The sequence below is a fragment of the Diabrotica undecimpunctata genome, chromosome 3 (assembly GCF_040954645.1).
Source record: "Diabrotica undecimpunctata isolate CICGRU chromosome 3, icDiaUnde3, whole genome shotgun sequence".
NCBI lineage: Eukaryota > Metazoa > Arthropoda > Insecta > Coleoptera > Chrysomelidae > Diabrotica > Diabrotica undecimpunctata.
Window position 1 is genome coordinate 126,017,894 of NC_092805.1, and position 21,017 is coordinate 126,038,910.

The window sequence follows — 21,017 nt, forward strand, 5'->3', positions numbered from 1 at the left end:
CAGAATACAGCCACGTACTCAGCTTTAGGAGGCAAATGTTCATACGTCCTTTAGAAAATGCATCAATTCCTGACTGATTTCTACAATACATCGACTATACATTTCCATAGATGGTTTAAACTGCTCCAGATGCAAGATTGTCGGACATCACGATTCTGACTGTCCTTCTTTATCATCATCAATCAACTCAATTAATCAAATGGAAACTGACCACCACGTGAATATACATAACGCTACCAATGAAAAATATAATCAGCTACAAGATCAACCACGAAACCAATACCAAGAAGATACCGAAACATTAATGGAACCAGAACCCAATACCATACAAAATCACGGTTCAGCTACAAAGGACCAAACCACTTCCTCACAAACAAACAATGAATTACAAATCTTGAATCAACCAAAAATATTCCAAGATAATTCTTCAGTAATTGAAAACGATAGAAAAACCACTGAAATTACTCCTGCAACTAAAAGACAAATATCCTCTTCTGAAATTCTTTAAAATGACCTACCTCCTCCCGATACTCAAAAACCTAAGAAAAAGCCTAAAACCCAAAAATTATTTCTTCAATATTTCAGAATAATTCCAATTATTCTAAATCAAATTAAAGAAAAAATTGAAAATAGAAACCCTTCCTTTACACTTACTTTTCATGAAATATGTGATTTTCTGGCAAATTTCCTTCACTCAAAACATCCTGAACGCATGTTTAAAAACTATTCAAATGAAAACCAAGAAATAAAAGAAATTTTAAACTTTATATATTCTCAAATACAAAATAAAACTTTTAAAAACAATATCACCAGATTGAAGAAGAAACTGCTTCTCAACAGTCCTTCTTTTACTGACGAAACTGACTAAGAATCAAGTTCTCAACAAATAAATAGTTAACACATAAAGAGTTAATGGCCAGCACATTCATATTACAGTGGAACCCCAACGGTTATTTTACACATATAGAATCCATTAAGCTTCTTATACACGAATATCTTCCTTTAGTCATATGCCTAGAAGAGACCCATTTCAAGCACCAAAATGTGACATTAAAAAATTATGATCCTTTTCTAAGAAACCGAGTTGCAGATCACTCAAGCGGCGGAACTCCGAATAGGACATACTTTCCTTACACACAAGCATATCTTCAACCAGGAGGCTGCTCCGATGTGTACCAAGTGCAACACTCAGTTGTCAGTGAAACATATAATTGTTGAGTGTCCAGTGTACCAGAACGAAAGAATCGCGTGTGCCCTTAGTGATAATTTAAAAAGTATACTAACGTCAAATTTACAGTCTTTATTAAGTTATCTTAAAATGACTAAACTATATACCAGATTTTAAAAAATATTTTTTTATGTAACAATATGTATCTTACTGTTTGTGTATGTCCCCCCGCTAATAACCCTTAGTGGTTGATGCGGATATATTTGTTTAAATAAAAAAAAATATAATAAATGTTTAATCACATAAATAAATGTTTACGAAAGTTTAAAAGCGCTACGTTAAATATTGGGATGCTTATATAATATATTTTGAGGTCTTACCTAATGCGCTCCAAACTCTAAGATCGTTATTCTCGGTCCACTTCACTGCAGCGACACCTTTTACTTCTCCTTTTATTAAATTACAAAAAATTATATACTCCTTGGGAGTTTCAAGGTTTCTTTTTTTCTTCTCCCAACTCGAGAAAGTCACATTTAGATGCCTGAAAATCCAGAAAATTACTTTTAGATAAAATTATGACAAAAAGCTTTTATAGAAATTTGTTTTGAGTTTTACAGGGAACAGAACAGGATATTATATTACGACATAATTTTGGAATTCAGGAAATATACTTTTGATGTATTTATGAAAAGTTTCAGAGGTCTCTTTTAGAAGCACTTTGCGCTTTTAACATGAAAATAAGAAGGAAGTTTTTCAAATATTAAAATTTATTTTTTTTTTCATACCAATCTGGAATTACCATTTTCATAACTGTTTGTAATAGTATATAATACTAATAGTTAACACGTTAAACGCCACAATGAGTAGTGAAAAATGTTAAGTGGGCCAAAATATTAAACACGTTTACAGTATTAGTTTATGAATTTTAAATAGTTATTCCTCAGTTTGAGTACAATATCTTACATTTTTATTGTTTTTTTTTTATATTGTTTCAATTATCTTAATTGAAAGGCGCATGTGCATTTCGTTTCTACAAATAACTTTTGGATTAATGGAGCCATGTAATGCACACTTGCTTCTCGTATAAGACAAGAATGAACCTGTCGTAACTTGTTTATTTTGTACGTTACATTCGCTAGAGGAATGCACTACATGTTAGTTATTAGATAGTTGTCGGTGGACGAGGTACTACAATGTGTCTCATCAGATCTTAATATGTCCTATGTAAACGAGCAGAGGCATTTGCATAAGCTGGTGGAAGAGGTTTTTTCAGACGAATACTGTGATGATAGTGTTCGAAATAAAAATTTTGAATTAGGTAGTAATGACGAAATTTTGTTCTTCGCCAAATAAAGCAAAAATTTCGGAAATCAAAAGACCAAAAATTCAATTTTATTTACAAAATATACTTTTAACATCACAAAACTCAAGAACAGTAGACGATACATTAAAATTTCCCAATATTGACTGCCAGGTCGAAATATCAGTATCAGATTTATTTCATTTAGTATTTGTTAAAAGTACGCCAATATTATTCATGTTAGATTATAACTATCCATTTAAATATTTAGTCACTATTTCAGTCATTTATTTTTACTTCACAGCATAAAGTTAGTGAACCTTATTTACAATACTAATAAATAAAAGAAGAACTGTCACAACTTAACCATCAATTACTTGTCAATTTTACCTCTTAAAAATCTATTACACCACACAAAAAGAGTTTTTTTGCCAGTTCCTCTCCTTAGAAGCGATGTGGTGCCACTAAGTGCCCCTTTTTTTAATTAAATATCTGTTGTGTCTTTTTGAATGTGTTCTGCTTGTCGCTAAGTATGCTTAAGTGTTTTTTAATTGTTTAGTTTAAATTTATTTGACATCACAACCATTCTGCCCTAATATAGACCAAATCAATGTATCACAATTTGATAATAACAAGTTATTGCTTACCCACTGTAGCATTTTAAAATTCCTTGGTATATATTGAAATCCCCTCGTATATGTATTAAAACACCGAAGAGTAATTTCATTTCCTATCGTACGTAATAAAACACTAAACTATTTTCAATCCTATTTGCGTCGCCGATGTCGATAATAAACCATTTTACAGTTTTACAGAGACGCATATTCTTTCGTATTGTCTTTGATCGAAAGCCGCTCGATATTGAGTTTCAAATAAACATCCATTTAGATCGCTGAAAAGGTTTTACCGGAAAGTTAATTGCGACACTCTTGCTGAGATCGTTCTCAGGGGCAGTTGCTTCAGCGTTTGTCCAAAGTTTAAGTCAAATTTGTAATGTTTTCTTGTTTTTCGTCCCTTTTCATGGAAAATATATAGTGTATTGTGGCAGTTAATAGTTCAGTTACAGTAAAAGTAAGGTTTGAATTTTTTGTCAAGATGAACAGACGTGTTTTATTTAGTCGGAAAAGACCGGCAAATTTGTTGAAAATAGTGAATTATACTCTATGTCATATGTCAGTTTTAAAAGAGTAATCACTGTTTCTATGTTTCTAAGTATTTAAGAGATTTGTGTCGTCTGCAAAAACTTTGATGGATAACCACATGTTGCCATTGTGTCCAGTTGTACTTATTCCTGTTTTTTAAAGAAGCCGAGTCCAAGGTTTGCGTCTAGTACCAATTTCAACCTTAAATAGTCAGTCGTAAGAAGTCGTTTCAAAATACTTTTCGTAGTATGTAGATAAATTTGTTCATGAAGCAGAGAATGTAAGTCCAGTTTCCAACTTCAGAAATCTTAAGTGCATTTTCGTGAAATCCAGGTAATTTTTTTGTTTGAACTTTTTAAGTAAAGATAGACATTTTTTCCTAATAATTGCTTTCATAACAATTTAAATTGTAATAATTAAAACTATAGGGCGTGGCTTAGCTTTCATTTTATTTGTTCTGTTTTAAAATTTAATGTTGACATCTGACAGCTAGCTTTATTTTTTTGGCATTAATTTGTTTTGGTTTTATAAAGAAGGTTAACCTCGATGAATAATTTCACTTAAAAATAATTTTTTCATTTGTAATAATTTATTTCTGCTACAATTTATAGTCCAGTAACAATTGTAAGTTTTTATAGTATCTCCAACTACCAGAGTTTGTAAACGGATAGGACATAGTAAGTTTTTCTCTTTGTTATTATATTTATTTTGTTGTCATTATTAATATAATATTTTTGTTATTGTCTATATTGGTAACTGTTTGTTGTGAGACAATAATAAATGTTTAATTTTTTTCCCTAAACCATTTTGTCTATTTATTTTAGAAAAGTCTCCTAACTTCTCTTTTGTGTTTTTTGGGACGGAAGAACCTTTTCATTTATCCAGCAGGAAGTTTTCTCGAAGCGGCGTTTATTTTAAATAGCTAGAGGTCCTTCTTGTTATTTTGCTTGTCAATTTGTCCAGGAGATTCATGTAAGTACCCCTTTGTTTCATTTTTGTAGTTGTCCAAATAAACCCTGAGCGCCGTTCGCATAAGTTTTGTTTATTTTGCTTGCCCTATCTCTAGCCCCGTAATTTCTGTCTCCAATTTTCAAGCCCCATAATAATACCCTATGTGGTAGGGAAAAAAAATTCGTTAAACCACAAATTATACATCTACCATTATTTATTATCATAGAGCTGTCTGTTCTAAATTAGTAATTCAATAAATTGACTTATTGAATAAATGTAAATAACTTTTAAATAATACTCTCGCGATCATAAAATCCGGGTCACCTTGAAAATCACCGATATTTCATTTTTAACGAGCTTTATCTTAAATAATAATAACACAAATACAAACTAATGCATGCTTCTGAGAATTGTTGCGGTTTCCTTTGTAACAAAGAATTCCAATAGTGCCGATTTCGCGGTAAAGTGCACACTTCCCAAAATGAATGCTACCTGTAACTCCGCTTGTTTTAAATGTCTCGTTTGTACTTCGACTTTCTGTTCAATTGTGTTTATTAGTGCCATTATTAGTGTTTATTTTTTGACAAAAATGCCTTTGACTGTTGTTGAAACGGTACAAATTGTTGCACTTGTGGAAGACGGTCACACTCAATGGCAAGTCGCAAGAACTGTTGGCTTAAGCCTTTCTACGGTTCAACGAGTGCTTCAACGCTTTCAGGAGGCAAGTTTGCTAACCAGGCGACCTGGCTCTGGACGACGAAGAACGACCAAGGCACCAGATGACCGTTTCCTTATGTTTCAGGCTTTACGAAACCGGACCTCAACTGCGGTTATGCATCAAAATCGTTTAGAGGAAGTACGAAATCGCAATTTTAGTATTGCAATAGTCAGAAGAAGACTTCGTTCTTCTTGACTATCTTCTCGGGTAATGGCTAGAGGACCGCCACTTCGCCGGGTGCTTCGAGTTGCACGACTAGTTTTTGCTCAACAATACGCGCATTAGGTAAATAATGATTGTAGCAAAGTGTTATTCTCAGATGAATCCCGTTTCTGCCTAACTGGATCCGATGGACATGTAAGAGTTTGGAGGAGAACCGGTGAACGATTTTCACAAGCTTGCATTGCTCCAAGAATGCTATTTGGTGGAGGCTCGGTCATGGCTTGGGGATGTATCTCTTCCGACTTCCACACAGAATTACCCTTCATCGAAAATGGGTCCCTAACTGCACGAAGGTACATTACGGATATTCCGGAAGAACATGTTATGCCCAACATGGCAGTACTTGAAGAAAACGCCGTTTTTATGCAGGACAACGTGCGACCGCACGTTGCCAAGATCAGTATGTAATACTTGGACGAAGTTGGAATTACGAGGGTACCCTGGCCAGCTAGGTCTCCGAATCTGAATCCCATCGAACATCTCTGGGACGATTTGAAAAAACGTATTCAAACCCATACACCTCCTCCTAACAACGCACAGGAGCTTAAGGATCTGTTAGTGAGAGAGTGGAACAACATACCACAACATGTAATCTGGAGAAAAATTGAGAGTATGCCCCGTGTCTGCAAGAGGTTATTAGAGCAAGGGGAGGCAATACACGATATTGGTCATTGAAATTTCACTGATTTTTTACCACATTCTGTATTTTCCATTTTTTTTTCGTATGTCTGTTTTATCAACAATTTGATTTGTTTTCTGTTTTTTGTTTCAATAAAAACAATAAAAAACCATTTTTTTTTTCAAAACAAACATTGATGACGAATAAAAAATACATTAGCCAAAAAAAAGGTTATTACTGCACCAGAGGCAACAATATTTAAGAAACTTGAAATTTTCAAGATTACCCGGATTTTATGATCGCTAGTGTATAACATATCTCATTCATTTCAACAATTTACACAATACCTACTTCCTAGTTTATTTGTTAGTATCTCTTCTCTCAAGAACTTTCTCTCTAATTGTTAAATAGTTACAATAGAACCGATGATCACCCGTCATCAGTTTACCAGGATAGTTTGAACTAAGTTTTTTAAAACACTAACTAATAATCCTTGTATTGGCATGTAGTATTTATTGGTTAGTTATTTATTTAATTTCAATTTACTAGATTGTTTTGTGTCACTTATTTTTACTTTGTCTGTTTTAATCAAGTTTTAAGTCATATTTAATAATCACAGACATATAATATTGGCATAATTGCTGTATTTTCTTTACCATACAGCACTCTAATAAGCGTTTTATAATTTCAGCATTTAGTTTACCATGTATCTTAAGACCCGAAGATGCATAGCAAATTATAATATGCGAAACCGCTCGTAGGTGGTAGAATAAATTGATTGTGAGTAAATCTTATTCTTATTTCTTTTAACTAGTTACGAAAAACCTCAACATCTGCTTAATAGGATTACCACAACTTGTGATAATTATGGTCTGAAGCTAAATACAACAAAGTCAAAGGTGATGATTGTCAGTGAAACGCCAATATAGCCAGAAGTGCTAGGAGCTTATGGAGAACAACTGCAGAGATCCAGCAGTATGACTTAGCTGGTTGTAATCTAATTGAGAACTGGGACATGAGCAAAGAAATTAGATGACGTATAGAGAAGGCTAAAGCTGCTATTTTTTAAGATAAAGAAATTCTTATGTGAAAAAAATGTCACTTTGAGACTTAAATTAGATTAATAAAATATTATGTGTTCTCTAGTCTTTTATATGGTGTTAAAGATTGAACTTTAACGGATACACTCTTGGGAAGCGTTAAAATGGGAAACTAAAATATTTTGGCCATGTTGGGAATCAACCAGAGAAATATAATATACTTCATTTAATGATACAAGCCAAGAGAGAAGGAAGAAGAGATCCAGGCCGAAGAAGATCGTCATGGCTTAGAAGCTCCTGGGAATGATTTTTAACAGATCTTCTGCATCCCTTTTTCGAGCTACCGTCAATAAAACTAGTATAGCCAATTTGATACCCTACGCACGATAGTCGAGCATGGCATAGGAAGAAAAAACGTGTAAGTGTAGGTGTTCTACACAAAAATATTTTGAAACTCATTCTTCTTCTTCTTCTTACGGTGCCTATCCGTTCCGGATGTTGGCGATCAACATGACTATCCTAATTTTGCTTGCTGCTATTCTGAATAGTCCGGTTGTAGATGTATTAAACCACTTTTTCAGGTTTTGAAGCCAAGATATTCTTCTTCTTTCTGGTCCTCTCTTTCCAAATACCTTGCCCTGAAGAATGGGTTGCAACAAGCCGTATCTCTGTTCATTCCTCATAACATGGCCAAGATATTCTAGTTTGCGCTCTTTGATGGTGTTAATAATCTCGCATTCCTTGCCTATTCTACGTAGGACCTCAACATTAGTCACAAGATCCACCCATGAAATTCTTAAAATACGTCTGTAACACCACATCTCGAATGCCTCGAGTTTTCTTAAAGAAGCTTCGGAAAATGTTTAGGCCTCTACTCCGTATAATAACGTAGAAAATACATAGCATCTAATGAGAGATATTTTGGTAGCAAGTGGTAAATCGTGACTTCTGAAAAGATACTTTATCATTATGAACGCCGATCTCGCTTTTCCTATGCGTTGTTTTATTTCACTGGAGTGATCGCATTGGCTGTTAATGTTGGTACCAAGGTATGTGTAGCTATCCACTCTGTCAATTGGATGTTGGTTAACCAAAAGCTGTGTATTTAATATTTCGCGCTTACTGACTACCATGTACTTTGATTTCTTCTTATTAAGATCAAGTCCGTGTTCTCTACTTATATCTGATATACGCGACATTATTCTTTGCAAACCGTCCAGACTATCGGCAAAAACTACTGCGTCGTCGGCATATCTAATGTTGTTTAGACGTATTCGGTTGACTAGTACGCCTTCTTGTAGTTCGCCTAGCGCTTGCTCGAAGATATATTCAGAGTATATATTAAATAAGACCGGGGACAGAATGCATCCTTGCCTCACTCCTCTATCTATGGAGACTGCCTCTGTCAATTGGTCATCCACTTTAATATTGGCTGTTTGGTTGTAATATAAATGAAACTCATAGTATATCAAATATATACAGAAGATCTACTAAATTACAATCCATATTTGGTAGACACTTTAATAGTCAATCGATACCTTCACAATTCGGTAAAAAAAATATTAAATACTCAACAATCAACAGCCTGATACTTCAAGTACAGGATTGTAACTACTTTGAAGACTGATGGTAGAAAAATAATCGTCGCTATTAAAATTAACATTTTCTTTATTTCTTCTTTTTCTTTATTTCTTTAAAAGAAAAGTTTTCATGGAAAACATTTTCCATGCTTTAATCGTTACCGTCTATGTCACGCTGACAATTTGGATATTATATTTTATTTTAAATGTTCAACTCAACACGAGCAGCAATAAAAGGTATTCTGTCATTTCATAACGTTTATTTAAATTTGTTGTGTTTATATAAAATACGTCCCCATTTCAACTTCCTAGATAACATTTTTCATCAGGATGAGTAGAGCCGACTTTATCTAAAGAAATGTACAATATACATTCGCCAAGGACGAGAATCGTCACGTTTTCTTGTTGAATACTTATAAGAGAGCAAAAAGCCATTACTGAGTTCGTGGCGAATAATTTGGGGTAAAGTTCACTTTGTACTGGGAGCGTTGCTCCGCTAATTGAATTTTTGATAGTTAAGAAGGGTCGATAAGTAGATAAGGGATGTTGAGTGTAATTATTTTTCTTCTTTATGAGAGCAGATAATTGGAAAAACTCATTACAACCGTCAAGGTAAAATTTATAAGAAGATCAATTAGAAATAACTTGAAAAGTCAAGACAGGCAATAAAAGAAAGGAAAGATAAATTACTAAAATAGTCTTTGTAGCGTTAATCCTATTAAAATGTATAAGAAGATAATATGTTTATTACATGAAATATGATTTAAATAGTTTTTGCGAAATTTTTTAAATATTTTTTTTCAATTTTACCTAAAATAGTAAAATATTGATTTTACTCGAGAGATTTTTCGAAAAACAAGACTAGATTTTATTTAATATAGTGCTATGGAAAAAATCGTAATTGAGGTAGTCAATGGAATCACATAAATATACGGCCCATGACAATTTTAATTTGTCATGGTCAACGGAAAGGTATTTTTAACAAACAAAATATTTCTAACAAACAACATTGAGACAATTAAGTAAAAAGTAATATCAATTAATAACTAATATTTTCCATATAGATATAAAAGTAAACAGCTAAGTAGTTGTAAAATATTGTTAACAAGTTTTTAACTAAATAGTGTGCCAATTAAACGTACATAATCAAATTATGTTTGTACTCCAGTCGTCAAGAGACGAAAATACCACTGAACCTCTAAAACTCATACGAACAATCTGAATTTTACTAAGAATGCCAAGTTTGAGACCTTCAAAAATATGCAAGTAAGTTTACCACTCCTACCTCAGGCTTCTTTTATAACCCCCTCGTAGGAACGGAGCGAAAAAAAATCGATTTACCAAGAATCTGTACGCCGTAGAAAAAGGTTTAAATAAAAAATGTAGGTGAGATAATTTTAAATAGAAATGTTTTTTTTTTATTTAAACAGGGAATTTACATCAACCACCAAGGGTTATTAGTGGGGGGACATACACAGTAGTACATTTTGATAAATTAAAGTTTATTATAAATGTTTATGTTTCTTAGAAACTGCAATAAATCCGAGATATTTGTCGTAAGCGCACTTCTCAGGTTTCCACTAATTCCTCGGCATGTTCTCTGAGGTTGGAACTGCGGGCAGTCGATTATCAGATGCTTCACGGTGAGTTGAGTAGAGCAGTAGGTACAAATCGGAGCTGGTTCTTTATTTAGAAGGTGTTGGTGTGTTAGTATTTTGTGGCCGATTCGAAGACGATTTACGATTACTTGATCTCTTCTTTTTTCTTGTTGTGGTAGGCTGGCGTCTACTCGAGGCTTTATTGTTTTCAATTTAGAGTCTGTTGCGTCTCAGGTTGCTTGCCATAAATTTATTATATGATTCATGGACTGTCGTTTATGGTCGGTAGGGGGATATTTAGTCATTTCTGGATCATTTTCATTTCTGATGCATTTTAATGCCAATTAATCAACTTCCTCGTTGCATTTAATGACAATGTGTGAAGGTATCCAAATAAATGTAACCTTTTTATTTATATGGTGTAGTGCATAAGTTCATTTCTTATATTTTGTGCAATAGGATGGCTAGGGAAAAGTTGATTGAATCTGTGATGATTAAAATATTATTTTCAGTCGTCGAAGAGGAGTTTTTGATAGCTTCTAATATCGCTGTTGTTTCCCCGGTGTAAATGCTGCAGTACTGTGGAATTCTAATGGCATATTTGTAATTTTTATTTGTGAAGGCTGCGGCATGGCCATTTTCAGTTTTTGATGCATCTGTATATATTATGTGGTGGTTTGGATACTTCTCCATAATTTCTTTGAATGCATTAATGATAAGGTTAGGATTTGTGGTGTTTTTTGGGTACTGTGTTAAAGTTAGATCGGTAATAGGTAAGGGGTAAGCCATGGAGGGAAGTCTAATTTTGTGGTTATGCATAATTTGAATTCATTGCAATTGAATCACTTTTGATTGATTCTTTCCCTGAAGGGTTTGTCTTTATATTGTTTGTTTCTATACAAATTGGATGTAGGTGCTTTAATAATCCCAGAATATATTGGGTGCTTTTTATTGGAAGATATTCTTGCTGCATAATTTAAACTAAGTAGATGTCGTCTTAGATGTAAAGGGGGTTCTCTTGACATTACTTGTAAGCTACGTACAGGACTGGTTCTGAAAGCACCGACGGCTAATCTTAAAGCTGTTGTTTGAATTTTGTTAAGGTTTTTTAGGAACGTTTTATTTGCTGTATCGTAGCATATTGGACTGTAGTCCAGTTTACTGCGAATAATTAATTTGTAGAGGTACAGAAATGTTTATTAGCACTTTTTGTGTAAAATGAATCGCTCTTTCTGAAACAACGGTCGAAGCGACTAGAGATTTTGAATGTAAGTTACTCGAGCGGAATTAATTTTAAATAAAATTTTTATCAACATGACGGTAAAAATTCGATATCTTTTGATCAGAGTGTCCTCCCATTGACAAAAATCATATTGCATTTTAAAGGTGAAAAGTGTAGCTTTCGTGTGAGATTTTTGTGGTTTGCCGCAAAGGAAGTCAGTTTTTATAAAGGTGTTAAACAAATAAACGTACCGTGGTTTTTGCCATTTTTGCCATTTTTTTATGATTCTCATGAGAATAATAAAACTTATCACTTTCATTGATGGCTATATAGAATTTTCATTATTAGAGCCTAATTTTTGATAACATATGGCATGAAATTTTGGTTTTGAGTTTTGGTAATAAATGAAAGGCATTTGAAATAGGCGTAAAAAACACTGGACACACACATTGAAAACGATATAAAATATTTAAAACAGCTTGTTTTTAACTTATCATTATCATCAGGGCTTTTCATACCGGGTGGAATGTTTGCCGCTTTTACTAAGAGCTCTCTGATTCCACTTGTATGTTGTCAAAGTTTGTTGTATGACTTGGCTTTCGTTACAATTTTCTTCCACTCATTTCGATATGTGTATAGTTCCCTCCAGTTTCTCACTTCCAGAATTTTGATATCTCTCATTACCTGATCCTCCCATCTCTCTTTGGGTCTTCCCCTTGGTCTTTCAGTTGCTAGTTTCCATCTGGTGATCTTCTTAATCAGTAGGTCGCTTTTCCTTTTCCCTTCATTATGTCTTTTAGTTCATGGTTCATTCTTCTTCTCATTTCTTCGTTGTCCATTCTTATCGGGCCCATAATCCGTCTGAGAATTTTCCTTTCGAAAATTCTCAACTTTTCTTCATCTATTTCCGTGAGGCACAACGTCTCAGCTGCGTACGTAACTACTGGTCTGATTACAACTCTGTATATTTTTAGTTTTGTATTTCTAAAAAAGTTCTTGTCATTCATGAGCCTATGATATCTCTGGTATGTTTTGTTGCCTGCTAGTATTCGTTTCGGTACTTCTTCACTTCTCTTGTTTTGGGTATTCACTATTACTCCCAAATATTTAAATTGTTGGACCCTTTCAAAAGTGTTGTTTTCTATTTTGATTTCTCTCATCCTGTTATCTTCTCTTCTAGAGCAGAGTAGATATTTTGTTTTTCATTCGTTAATTTCTAGACTTTTGCTACGATTGTTACTGTTTCTTTTAATCGTTTCTTGTCTCTTCCCATAAGAACTAAATCATCTGCATACGCAACTATTTGTGTTGAGGAGTGGGCTATAGTTCCTTTAATTTTTCTGGCCTTGACTGTTCCTTCTACTGCTTTGTTAAATAATTTGGTTGACAGGGAATCGCCTTGCTGCACTCCTGTTCTATTGCAATTGGTTTTGTGCTACCTTCTTCTGTTGTTACTTTAGTTCGAGCTCCATCCATGGTCATTTTTGTTAATCTGATTAATTTTGCTGGTATATCTTGAGTTTCCATTTCAATAAATAATTTATTTCTTCCAATACAGTCAAAGGCTTGTCTGAAGTCTACGAAGAGGATGTGGAATTCTATTCTATGTTGTATTCGTGGCATTTTTCGATTGTTTGTTTAACTATGTGGATCGCATCTGTAGTAGATTTCTGTGGATCCTTGCTGGTAGTCCCCAATTTTTTTCTCTATGAATTGAGTGAGTTTTTGCTTGATGAGGGCTGTTAGAATTTTAAATGTTGTGCTCAGTAGAGATATTGCTATAGTTGTTGAAGTTTGTTACTTCTCCTTTCTTAAATATTGGTATAATTTTGCCTTATTTTCAATCCTCGGGCATTTCTTCTGCTTCCTATATTCCAACTATTAGGTTAGAGATGCTTGTTAATAACTTTTCCCCTCCGTTTTTAATCAGCTCATTGGCAATTTCATCTGGGCCGGGTGTCCTTTTCTGTTTTATTTTTTGAATGATGTCTAAATATTCATCATATGTTGGTATCCCTATTTCATTATCTCTAATTTCTTCCATTACCCTTACTTCCTCTTCCAGGCTTCCTTTGCATCAATATAGTTCTGTGAAGTGTATTTCCCATGATTTCTTGTCAATTTTAACTACTGGTCTGCCTTTTCTTTGTTGAGCTTTTAGGTATCCAAATAGTTTGGCGCTGTCTTTACTATTCTTTTCTAGGTCCTTTCATAGCTCTTCCATCTACAGTTTTTTTGTTCTTGCAACAATTATCCGCTGCTTTATTTTTTTCTTTATATTCGTTTCGATGTTATTCTTCTTTGGTTAGTATCCATTTATCTCTTGCCTGGTTTTTCTGTTTGATTTTGATTTCGCATTCTTCGCTCTCCTTCTTTTTATTTCCCTATTTTCTAGCACCTCTTCAGTTGAATTCAAAATGTATTCTTTTATATTTTTCCATATATCCTGTGTTATATGCTTCTGTTAGATTTTCCTTTAGGGTTGTGTTGGAGAACAATAATCTCCAACCAAATAATTATATTTCAAAACAAATAAAAATATTTCCGCCGCATCGGTTACCTAAATAAATCCCTTGTCTGCATTGACTTATTTCTTAGAATGTTAATCTCCGCCCATATTGACCTTAAACCGGTAGATCCTTCAAAATACATAGGCAAGTATTTCGGAGGGGCCAGGGGAAGCCGGTGAATTAGCGATCGTCGTAGGGCTTAGACCTACTTTTCAAGTTTCGGAGAGTTTTTCTCCACGTTCGCAAGCGCAAGTTACGCAAGATATCGGGAACCCGTAATGTGAAGTGTTATGGTGTTTTCGTTTGTAAACTGTAATTTTCTAATTAGGTTCCTTACGATTAGTTATTCACTCACAGTTTATAAGTTTTTATTTCTTGTCCTTTTTCAATTGCAGTTCTAGCTAAACAAGTTATTGTTTTATTTCACTCTATCAATCTATTCAACAGGCCAGACTAAATCACATTTAAGAGTCCATTTAAGTTTCTATTACTGAGCATTCGAAGGCTAGCGGAACAATTGGACTTACAGCAAGTACAAACCGCTAAAAGAGACACTGTTAGCAAACAAGACTCTCCCTGAAAGGATCCGGCATCCCTCCAGGTTGTCTCATGTTGTTCTCTTAGTTTCTATACTCTTAACTTCTCCAGATTCCATCTCCTTTTGTTTTGTCTTGTTCTCTCTGCTTTAATTATCTTAATTTTGATTTCTCCTATTACTAGAAAATGGTCTGTGTCTGCGTTTGCTCCTCTATATGATATGACATCGTGCATTATTGATTTTAATTTTTTGGATATTAGTATGTGATCTATCTGATTGCCATCTGTTGTGCCAGGTATCAACCATGTTACTTTATGCTGTCTTGTATGCATGAAGTTTGTACTTATAATGTAACTGTTTGTTATTGCTGCTAGTTGGCATAATTTTCTTCCGTTATCGTTTATTTCGACATGGATGGTTTCTTTCCCTGCTGCTTCCTTATACTGGTTTTCTTTGTCTCCTTTTGCATTGAAGTCACCAACCTTTAGTCCTATATTATTTCTGGGTAACCATTCATATAATTATTCTTCCAGTTGTTCATATAATTCAATTTTATTATTTTCTGGTGTATTTTCTGTGGGTGCATATATGTTTATAATTGTCATATTGGCTTGTTTTTGTTCTATTTTTATATATTACATTCGTCCATTTATCGCTTTAAATTCTATAACTTTGTCCCTAATCTTATTGTTAACCATGAATGCTGTGCCGTTTTTCCCTTGCTTGTTTTCTCCCGAGTAGTATATTGTGTAGTTTTTCTTTTTCATATTTCGTTTTCCTTTTCGTCGTACTTCTTGTAGTGCTAGTATGTCTATTCTGTATCTTTGCATTTCTCTTTCTACCTCTTCCATTTTTCCTGGTCTTAATAATGTTTGAACGTTTCAGGTTCCTACTTTTACTCTATTTTTTCTTCTTGTTTTTTCTTTTTCTATCTCTTTTTCTTATGTTTCATTTGTTGTTGTTTCGTCATCTAGTTTTCATTCGTTTTCTTTAAAGCCTCTTTACATTCCATAGACGCGTTTTCCATATTCGTTTGCCGGGATGTTTTAGTAATACTGGTCGTTTGTTCTTTACTATGTGCTACTTTTAAATACGATCCCAGTTTTTTGGCTTTGTGCCAATATTATTTGCGGTCTTGGTTATTTTCGCCATATTTTCTGATTTATTTTCGTCATCCCCTGGTTATCTTTCAGTATATGTTCTTCCTCTGGGTTTTCCTTGAGGTGTTTTAGTATTCATCGTTTCGCTTTGTATCTTCTTATATCCTAAGCTTTCTACAGTATATATTTTGTCGTCTATTTTTAGCTTATTATAATTTAGCAAATCCTTCTGACCCCTTTCTCTTGCTTCTTTTAAGTGTTGTTTCAGTATTTTTCTCTGGTCTTGTATCTCCTTGGAATAATCTTCACTTAGGAAAATATCAGTTCCTTAGATAAATGTGTTTTCGATTGGTTCAATATTTCTGTTCTTTTGGAACCGCTTTTAAGTTCCAGTAGTATAAGGTCTCGGTAACTGTCGTAGGAGATCTCTTTGGCTACCGACGCGTTTTATATATATTATGTCTGTGTGTTCATTTAGTCGGACTTGGATTTTAATTACCATATTTTTTACACTATTTATCATATTATTTTCTCTTTCACCTTCTTTCTCTGTTATACCATATACTATAATATTTGTCTTTCTTACTTCTCTTTCTAGATCTTCTTTTCTTTTTTCGTGTAATTTATTTTCTATTTTTAATGCTATATTTTCAGCTTTTAATTCTGCGATCTCCAGTTTCATAAGCTGTAAATCATTTTGCACTTCAATTAGTTTTTGTTTTATTTTTATACCTCTATTATCCATACAATCTAATTTTTCACTCATCTTTTTCATCATTTCCCCCATTTTTTTTTTGTCAACTATAGATTCTTTTTCTAAATCTCTAGGATAGCGTTAAAAGCTTTCTCACCTCGACGGTTCGGAAGACTTTGCTTTTATCCAATCTTAGAGATTAGGAGTTAACTATTTTTGACACACTTACTTCCGCAGATGTCTCCCAAAGTCCGGCAACGTCGCCGTTTATCTGTCTGTATTCCGTGTTCTGAGTGATCCTTAACTGTCAATTGTCAAATTTGTCAAACTGAAATTTTTGCTTACTTTTTAGTTGTTTACGCTAATTTATTATGTGTAGTTACAGTTTTACTTGTGGATTTCTATTCACAGCACTATTAATTTATAACCACTGTTTTTTGACTTATCCTTGGAGCGAAATAATTTTGACGTGTTTCCAATCACACGCACTGTTGCCAAGGTTGTTGCTTTTTATTACTTAAGTAATATTTTTGAAACTACGCAACAACACAATTTTAGCTACAAATTCCACCTAATACTGTCCTTGTGAAAGCATTTCCCGCGACGTGTGATCTTTGTAATATTAAAGTTTCATATTTTAAATGCCACTTATTATTTGTATTATTTTGTATGCTGCCTTTTTACTAATTTCAAGATTCCGTAAAATATTATTAGTTACATTCGCTTGTCCTCCCGCTATTCTCAAAAGACTATATTGGGCTACTTACGAAGCGTATACCGAGTCAGTATATTATTTGATTGTCAGTAAGACGCTGAATAGGTGTTTAATTTACAGTATTCACAGTATTCACAGTACGTGCGACAGTCGCACAACACTGCGCACAAGTAGCAGAGGATGGTTTTAGTTGGTGGGTACGATAGCAGATACCTGAATCTTTGGAACTGTTATCTTTAGTACTTTAAATTAAACTAAAACCCAAATTTTAAGTACTCAAAATGGAGGTAGCATAAAAGAAAATTTCTGTACCCAACCAACCCCCCCACCAGGAAAATTATAGGTGCGCCACTGGTAATATAAGGTATTACTATACAAAAAATAAAGTTATTATCGACACTCAACAATAGTTAAACAAATGGAGAATCAGGTTCAATGGAAGTAAATCCAACAACGTAATTTTTACAACCCAAAGGAGGATATTCTTATTTTTACACTTTATAATCACGATATACCATAGGTGATGGCATAAACTACCTTGATATTCACTATCCTAATTTACTTGACAAAATCATATTTTTATTAAACTAAACAATGTGGACTAAAATTAGCGTAACTTTTGGCCTAATTTGTAATTTATTGCGTTGTTATTAAGGCCATTGTATTTAACCTTGAGAAACTGACAAATTGTTCAATATTAGATGATGTGTGTAACCCAACCGTGGGGATTCGGGATTCGGGATTCCGGATTCGTTGTAATAAATTATTTATATATAAATTATATATGTATATCAAAAACACCATTGAATGAATATTTTAGTGGAAGTTGTTGAAATTTTTCAAGATTATATATTGCGGTAGATTATCTTGCGAAATATGGTTAGTTTCTTAGGAGTAAATAAAATGTTCTTATTTAATTTTTTTTTCTTCCCAATATTGTAATAAGGATCCTCAATACCACAGTCATTTACTGCTACATTTTTGTAAGTTTTGTACGTGAAGAAATAAAATTATATGTAGTGTTAAGTAGCTAGAGTGTTAAAAAGTTCACTCTAATTCTAGTGCGGTACATACCATACTCAAAGTTTGTTTTTTTATAACTTAGCAAATTATCTGCAAAGTTAAATTGAAAGCCTACGACAATCAAAAAAATAAACATAAGTTATTCAGGCTTAAACTCTGACCTAAATTGAATAAATTGAAAAGACGAATACGCTAAATTACTCTAAAATTATACTTCCCTGGAACTTTAAAGCGTCTGTTCCCTGTACGCTCTTAAATTTGCCAATTTAAATAATTTAGTTTCGTCGAATAATTTAAAAAAGTCCCGTCGAAGCTAACGAACAAAATAAGTATACAATAAACTTACCCCAAATTATTCGCAACCAAATCGTTAATGGCATTCGCTCCCTTATAAGTATTCACAACATAAAAGTGGGCCGTGACCCGCTCTTCTTCAGAACTTTCAGAGCCTCCTGATTCATCCAAAAAGGTGTTACCACGGAAAACTATTCCGCAAGAGGCAACATTCTCTTCGATACTCACTTCTCTCTCCATCATATCCAACGGGGAACAAAAGACCGTGCAACTCGCAAGAGTTATAACAATCGACCGGATTAGTTTTGTAGGAAATAGGGTCAAAGCAGGCATTGTCTATTGTCTTTTTGCTGTTTTCTTTCTTGTCCTTTAGAGGTTTTAAGAAAGCTTTAAGAAATCGAACAACGACATTTTTGGTGGCAATAGTCTTTTAAGTTTGTTGTACGCGCTTCAGTTGAGTTGTTCATTTTTGTAGTATAGGGTAACAATCCTGAAAAAAAAAATTGATTATAATTTTTTCAGCAACAATAATCCAATAAATAGGGTCAATTAAAGCATTTCAATATTTTTTAAATTTCCTTTACATATATATTTCCTTTATTTGTATATAAATATATATGTTACGGTCAATGTGATAAGTCCGGTCTGTATTAATAATAACTGGTAAATATTAATAATAACCTTAGCAGTTGGTTGATGTGATTAATAATGCCTTTATAATTAGATTAACCGATTATTATTAATACTATCCTAACAGCTCTGGTAAATGTAATAAAACGAATTTTGGGCTTCGCTACTGTTTATTTATGAAATTTGGTAATAAAGTAACACTTACACAGAACTTATTAATCAAAAAACCTAACTAGACATGTAATAAGTAAAAACAGACTGGATTTGATAATAAAGATAAACACCTAAACATAATTAATCAATCCAAAAAACCTAACTAGACTTGTATTTGGTAACAAACAAGTTAAAAATAGACTTGTATTAGGTAACAAAGTTAAAACACTTAAACAACATTTATCAATAAAAAAACCTAACTAGACATGTAATAAGTAAAAACAGTTAAAACACTTGAGGGGAAAGGCGCAAAATGTCTCCTGTCAAAATTTTCAATGCGTTTTAAATGTATTCATTTTTTTGAAATCTTGAAAAAACTAATAAGTATTTTTAAAAAAATTTAACGCAGAAAGAAAGATTACGTTATTACCGAGGGCCTCAAGTCCATCAGACTAAATAAAAAGTTTCTTTTGGATGAAATATTTGTAATTAGAGATCACTGTAACTTATTAAAATAAATATTATAGAAGTTTTCAGGGACTTTCGGCCCTCGGTAATTATGTAGTCTTTTATTTTGCCTTTAAATTTTTCAAAAATATTTATTAGTGTTCTTAAGATTCGAAAAAAATAAATACATTTAAAACACATTGAACATTTTGTCAGGCGACATTTTGCGCCTATGCCCTTAAACAAAATTATCAATCAAAAATCCATACTAGACATGTAATAAGTATTAACAAACTCGTATTTTGGCAATACATTTACACAGTTAAATAGAACTTATCAATCAAAAAACCTAACTATACTAAATTTGCAATCAAGATGCAGTAGAAATTTACAATGTATAAACTTTGGAAATCATGATTTGAGATTTACAATGTATACGGGTACATTGTATATTATAATTCAATCACAATACCTAACTAGACATGTAATGAGTAAAAACAGACTCGTATCAGGTTTGTTAAATATTAAAACATAATTTTATCAATCAAAAATCCCAACTAGACATAAGTAAAAACAGACTCGTATTTTCGTAATAGATTTATGTCTGGTTGCACCAACAAATCTTGAGCTCCAGTATAGCCAAGATCAGCTTATAGATAGAGCCGTAACTTTGCACCATAATTTTTATCGATCCATTGCACGTAGCAATCCATTCTGACAAACTGAAAATTGATCTAAAACTCAAAGGTGTAACGCGTACGTATCGTAAGCCGAGCTTAAGGCACGTCTTAAACTTAAGATCTGTTGGTGCAACCAAGACTAAAACACTTATCAATCAAACAGAACTTATCAATCAAAAAACCTAACTAAACATGTAATAAGTAGAAACAGACTTGTATCAGGCAATAAAGTTAAACATTTAAACATTAATTTATCAATCAAAAATCCCAACTAGACATGTATTAAATCAAGACAGACTCGTATTAGGTAATAAATTTAAACATTTAAACATAATTTATCAAGTAAAAACAAACTAGTACATACGCATTAGGCGTAGTGGTGCCTAGCTTATACAGCCTTTCATTTTTAATAGAAATAATAATGGCAATAATATTTCGGCTATCGGCCTTAGCTCTATCAACTTCTGGAATTCGCACTCTTTCACCTACTTTTGCAACAGGGAATCTATCATTAGAATGCTTTAACATTCTGTCAGCTTGTTTTATAAGTGACTGTTTAGCAAGATCTTTTTCGTGTCCCTCATTTTCTTCAACTCCAATTGTCTTGTCTTTCCCATTGTCATTGTCTTCCCCATTGACAGCAACTATTGCACATGCATTATATTCTATTGGG

At 33.2% G+C, this 21,017-nt stretch overlaps 1 protein-coding gene across 3 annotated transcripts in view; it reads right to left on the reverse strand.

Moving 5' to 3' along the window:
- LOC140436163 (uncharacterized) overlaps positions 1-21,017 on the reverse strand; it is a 297,575-nt gene that overhangs the window by 163,956 nt on the left and 112,602 nt on the right. For all 3 annotated transcript variants that reach the window (XM_072524872.1, XM_072524870.1, XM_072524871.1), the window contains exons 2-3: positions 18,487-18,924; positions 1,549-1,709 (exon numbers count right to left, since the gene is read on the reverse strand). In XM_072524872.1, coding sequence (XP_072380973.1) covers positions 1,549-1,709; positions 18,487-18,767 — 442 coding nt within the window. In that variant the 5' untranslated portion in view covers positions 18,768-18,924. The remainder of the gene's footprint in view (positions 1-1,548; positions 1,710-18,486; positions 18,925-21,017) is intronic.